Source organism: Sinocyclocheilus grahami, unplaced genomic scaffold (assembly GCF_001515645.1).
Source record: "Sinocyclocheilus grahami isolate Dianchi unplaced genomic scaffold, SAMN03320097.WGS_v1.1 scaffold869.1, whole genome shotgun sequence".
NCBI classification, from domain to species: Eukaryota; Metazoa; Chordata; class Actinopteri; order Cypriniformes; family Cyprinidae; genus Sinocyclocheilus; species Sinocyclocheilus grahami.
In genome coordinates, this window is record NW_015506048.1 from 190,981 (window position 1) to 197,312 (window position 6,332).

Sequence of the window (6,332 nt, forward strand, 5' to 3'; positions counted from 1 at the left end):
CGAAATCCGCTTCTTGTGGGAGGGGCAAGTGCTAGGTGGTTGTCTATTTACAAGATGGCTGATGTTGATCGAGCATTCATCGAGAGAGTTACCGCTTTCCAAAAGTAATTAACCTGTCCTGTGATTTCTTTTTCCTCACACAACACTGTCCAGACACACTAAAGTATATTGGTTGTCTTTACATTATAATACATGTTTCATATAATCAAGATTTAGATATGGAATAAATAGCATTCAATACAAAATGAATATGTGTCATATATTGAAATCAAGTTTTTATGTGATAAAACACTTGCTTTGTTGTGCATTAGAACCACACCAGGCATTTAGTCATATTTCAAAATAATTTATTCAGGCCAAACATAAAATAATTTGAATATAAACTTAAAAAAATACAACATGTACAAACTATTTACATACGGAGAGAGAAATAAAAAGGACCTAGCTTGGAACGTGGAAGAGCCTCAGGGAACAAAATGTAGGAGAAGAGGAAGGAGGGCATTCTGCGTTTCCTGCAGAGCCTGCTGCCTCATTTTTTTTAAAGCCTACTGTGGGCTGTGGGGGTCCGATTGTTCCAAATTTAGCACAACGGTGCTGTTTTCCAATGCCAATTTGTACATTTTAAATTTTATAATTTCTTTTGTATGAGGCGGCATGCTCTGCAGAAAAGGCAGAATGCTGAGGAGGAAGTGCTCATCAGCAGACTGTGGTGGGGCTGGAGGACACCTCAGGAGCTCGAGCAGCGTCTGCTCCACCTCCGACGGACCATCACGGGGACGCCGGGTGCCTCTCCTCCTCTGTTGGCCTGTGAAATCAAAAATACAACACACAGTGCAATAAGACAGAAAGATGATAATTGAAATAACAAAATTGTCCAGATATTGGGAGTGAGTGACATACATAGCCAGTGCTTAAATACAAGTGTGAAATTGTTTTGAACTTGCTTTAACATATTTTACATAATTAAAGTTATACTTCAGACATATAAACATCAGGAAGATAAACATGTAAATTGAGTGACTCCGGGCGGGCCTGCCGCCACAGCAGCAAGCAGGCTCCTGATTGGTTAACGCGGCGCAAATTGACGCCAAAGTAAAAAATTTTCAACTCGGGCGTCAGACGCGAATTCGCGTTAAACGCGTAAATGCACAAAAAGCACCATTCGCGTATCGCGCGAAACGCTCAATTCGTGTAATTCGCGCGTCAATTCGCGTCATTCGAATGAGGCGAATTTGCGTCTTCCGCACCGCGCTAAACGCCTCATTTGCGCCGCGTGACCTCCAGACGCGTCTTCACATTGACTTAACATTGAAATAATTCGCGCCAGACGCTCTATTCGCGTTTGGTGTGAAAGCAGCATTAATGGAGCTCCGGTGTCCTTCACCCTCATTCCTAAAGCGCATCCAACTAAGTCCTATGTCATCAGTCAAGCTTTCACTGCTGGGCAGTTATCCTTGTCCGAACATTCTCACCCTATGAAATCTCTCCAGCGACGCTACCCTCATCTCCGTCAGCTTCCTCTCAAACAACTTAATAAAGTCACACCCCTACTCCTCTTGGGGGCCGATCAAACACGCCTGATTACCCCAACACAACCAGTGAAATTGGGCCCTCCTGGAGCCCCTGTTGCAATTAAAACCTGACTCGGCTGGACACTGCAGGGTCCTGCAAGAGATCTCGTCAACTCTTCCTCCACTCATTTTCACTATATCTCCTTTAAATGCCCACCTGATGACATCTTCCACAATGTACAGAAGCTGTGGCAGCTGGACACACTACCTCAAAGAAGCATGAAAGCAGTGGTTCGATCTAAACTGGATCAAGAGGCAATGCACCAGCTTGAGACCAAAACCATCAGAACACCTGTTGATGGCATCCTCCGATATGCCGCACCTCTCTTGCGGGTAGAACCCTGGCCCCCTCTGAAGGCCCCAAGGAGGCAGTAATGTCCCGTCTTCGCAGCTGTGAAAGGCGACTCCTTCAAAACCCACAACAAGCGAAAACCTATAACAGAGAGATCCGGAAACTAATTGATGCTGGATATGTCAACAAGTTGTCCTCATCTGGAGTGAAGGATGTCCCTGAATCCTGGTACATACCCCACCACACTGTGCATCACAACAGTAAGGACCACATTGTGTTTGATTGTTCCTTCTCCTACCGAAATCAATGTCTGAATTCACAGTTACTTCATGGACCAATCCCTGGGCCTTCCCTACTTGGAGTTCTGCTCCATTTTAGGCAGCATAAAACTGCAATCAGTGGAGACATTAAATCAATGTTTCACCAGGTGCGCCTGTTACCTCAGGATAAACCTCTCCTGCGATTCCTCTAGCGTGACCTGGACTGCAAAGCACCTCCAACTGTGTATGAATGACAAGTTCTCCCCTTTGGCACAACCTCAAGCCCTTGCTGTGCTATTTACATCCTCCAAAGGATCATCAAAGATGCACAGGCAGATGAGCACATTACACATGCCATACACAATTGCTTCTACGTGGATAACTGTTTACAAAGTCTACCCACCCCAGAGGAAGCCAAAGACCTCCTTCACAGTCTGCGTACTACCCTCTCCTCTGGTGGCTTTGAAATCAGGCAATGGGCCAGTAATGATCCTCAAGTCATCAGTGACCTACCTCCTGAAGCCAGGTCAGAACAATTAGAGCTCTGGTTATCACACCATCCTTCTCTTGATCCCTCAGAGTCTACACTAGGCCTCCTCGGGAACTGCCTTACAGACAACCTCAGATATAGGCACAGCCATTGAACCTACAACCCCAACTATGCGTCATCTTTACAGAGTTCTTGCTAGCCAGTATGATCCTCTCGGCTATATCCTTCCTTACATAACAAGAGCCAAAATTATTGTCCAGAATTTATGGGGTAAGACACAGGACTGGGATGATCCAAATCTCCCTCATAATCTCCTAGAAGCCTGGCTTTCATGGGAAAGCGAACTCCCTGCTCTTTCCACCATCACTTTGCCTCACTGCCTCACACCTCAGTCAATAAACTCCTCCTCAGCCACCCATGACCTTCACATCTTCTGTGACGCATCAGAGCAGTCCTATGGTGTGGTTGCTTACAGAAGATCATCAGATCATCAGCAGGTGTACGTGTCCTTCCTCATGGCAAGATCCCGCATTGCTCCCAAAAAACAGCTATCCACTTGAATTATGTGCAGATCTCATAGGAGCTCAGCTATCTAGTCTCCTCCTAACAGAGCTGACCCTCTATATCAGAAAGACTACTCTGTGGACTGACTCTACGACTGTTCTCCATTGGCTTCTCTCTGATTCTTGTCGCTACAAGGTCTTTGTCGGAACCAGGGTAGCAGAGATTCAGGAGCTCACTAAAGGCCAGGGATGGCATTATGTGGATTCACAGAACAACCCAGCGGATGACTTAACCAGGGGAAAACTGCTGTCTGATCTTGGCAGACCCTGCAGGTGGAACCAAGGACCTGCCTTCCTGTTTCAACCCCTTGAACTGTGGCCCACTAACCCTAATATCGATCAATCTGATGACCTTGTAGAGCTACGCAAGCCGAATTTCTGTGGTGCTGTATCCCTCAATCCATACCTCTCCATCCCTGACCCCAGTCAATTTACCACCTTCCAAGACCTCCTTGACTGTATGGCTACCTCCCTTCATGGGGCGACAAATCCTCCATCAGCAGAAAACTACTGTGATGCAGAGACCGCAATCCGAAGACAAGCCCAGATGGATTCATTCAGGGATGATTTGGCCTGCCTTCAAACCCAAAAGCCCCTTCTACCTTCAAGCCATTTACTCTCCCTTGCCCCAGAGTTAGACCCAGCATCAGGGCTCATTCGAGTAGGCGGAAGTTTACGTCAGAGTAGTGATCTACTCCCTGTGACCCCTAATTTGCTGCTGATGGGGCGGCATGATGCTTCCCTTCCTCTCGTAACATATCCAGACACTGAGCTGCACAGTCGCCGTCAATGTAGAGTTTATTAGTCAAATTCTTTCTGATAATTTTTTTGGCTCATTTCATCAGAAATTACCTCCCCTCTCTTCAGTCCAGACAGAAGTGGCACACCGACAATCCTGACCTGCAACCTAGCACTATCGTCTTGATTCTTGATCCTCAACTTCACCGATCTCAGTGGTCAGTGGGCAAAGTCATCCCCCTCCATCCCAGCAAGGATGGCCGTTGTAGGGTTACTGATGTCCAAGCCCTTCCTCTCGTAACATATCCAGACACTGAGCTGCACAGTCGCCGTCAATGGCGTCTTAGTCAAATTCTTTCTGATAATTTTTTTGGCTCATTTCATCAGAAATTACCTCCCCTCTCTTCAGTCCAGACAGAAGTGGCACACGACAATCCTAACCTGCAACCTAGCACTATCGTCTTGATTCTTGATCCTCAACTTCACCGATCTCAGTGGTCAGTGGGCAAAGTCATCCCCCTCCATCCCAGCAAGGATGGCCGTTGTAGGGTTACTGATGTCCAAGTCAAGGACAGGACATACACAAGGCCCGTTGCCCACCTTGTTCCTCTCCCGGCCCTACCTGATCCTCTGCCAATTGTCAAATTTGCACTACAATTTTGGGGTGGCTGTTGTAAAGTTTTTGTGTCCCTAAGCTGCACCCTCAAAGCAGTGCCACACCCTCCTTAGCCTGTTCAGTTCCCTGTTAGCCCTAAGCTCCACCCACCCTATCTCAAGCCAATTAGAGCTATCTCACAGACTTTATTAGCTGCACCTGTGTCCACAGCCTACGCTTTTTGTTGCATGTGGTTGTACTGTGCAGAGGACTGAGTTTTACTCCTTTCATTCTGTTTACCATAAACCACACGCACACATGCACATCTACATGCACAAAAACTCCTTGGATGTATAATAAACTTTCATATACCTGGTTTGACTAGACTGGACCTGTTCTTACCGACAGCCCCACTGGCTTCAAGCTAGCTACCTAAACATCTGCCAGCTCCTTATCATGGTTCCTCCTTTTCAAGTAGATTATGCACACACTTTAATAAAGCCAAATCAGTTTTTGTAACAAGTGAATACGTTCGTTGACTTAAAACACAACACATGAGACACTCCTTTTCGCCACCTGCTGGCGTATTTATGTAATATGAAGAAATGGTCACTGAACGAATCAGTGAACGAATCACTTTGGTGAACGAACTGAAAACGAACAAATCTCTTGAATGAATAAAAATTTCCATCACTAATATAAACGTTCTCTGTCAACTCAGAGGCTTTGTACAAATACCCACACTTGCAGTCTTTGCACTTGACCACTTGATTATGACGTATTTCCTGTATTTGGCCGAAGTCTTCAAGTGGGTGTGAAGACCACAAGTGTGTGTCGAACTTTTCATTAGGCTACCTGATGGGACACACTTATAATGTTGTAAAAATGCAAGTGTTTAAACAGCTTTATTTTAATTTTAATTGGAAATACTTTGCATTTTAAAATCAACTTCTAAAGTCTGTTCAGTAGTCCCTATAACATGACATAATTTTCATTTGTGGTGCTTCTAATTAAGTGATAAAAATCAGTTGCAAATGTTGTACAAAATAAATATCACCACAACTCATCTTTGCACCAATAAAAGTAAAAACACTGTTTTTCTACCAAATTATTTGTAATATCTAATTATTATATTAATATTTAACTTACATTGGATAGGTTTCCGTGACCTCTCGCGAGATCTCGGCAAAAAGTCTCACGATTTATTTCCAGAACATGATGCATGATGGGATACACTTAGCCTCGAATAGCGCTCCGGAGCATACACAAGGCCCGTTGCCCACCTTGTTCCTCTCCCGGCCCTACCTGATCCTCTGCCAATTGTCAAATTTGCACTACAATTTTGGGGTGGCTGTTGTAAAGTTTTTGTGTCCCTAAGCTGCACCCTCAAAGCAGTGCCACACCCTCCTTAGCCTGTTCAGTTCCCTGTTAGCCCTAAGCTCCACCCACCCTATCTCAAGCCAATTAGAGCTATCTCACAGACTTTATTAGCTGCACCTGTGTCCACAGCCTACGCTTTTTGTTGCATGTGGTTGTACTGTGCAGAGGACTGAGTTTTACTCCTTTCATTCTGTTTTTAAACCACACACACACATGCACATCTACATGCACAAAAACTCCTTGGATGTATAATAAACTTTCATATACCTGGTTTGACTAGACTGGACCTGTTCTTACCGACAGCCCCACTGGCTTCAAGCTAGCTACCTAAACATCTGCCAGCTCCTTATCATGGTTCCTCCTTTTCAAGTAGATTATGCACACACTTTAATAAAGCCAAATCAGTTTTTGTAACAAGTGAATACGTTCGTTGACTTAAAACA

General features: G+C 45.0%; 1 protein-coding gene across 1 annotated transcript in view; it reads left to right on the top strand.

The window, feature by feature from the left end:
• Positions 1–3,907: 3,907 nt before the first annotated feature.
• The window catches only part of clic1 (chloride intracellular channel 1), a 12,449-nt gene continuing 10,024 nt past the window's right edge, over positions 3,908–6,332 (top strand). The window contains exons 1-3 of the mRNA XM_016248184.1: positions 3,908–3,927; positions 4,022–4,211; positions 4,302–4,553. Coding sequence (XP_016103670.1) covers positions 3,908–3,927; positions 4,022–4,211; positions 4,302–4,553 — 462 coding nt within the window. The remainder of the gene's footprint in view (positions 3,928–4,021; positions 4,212–4,301; positions 4,554–6,332) is intronic.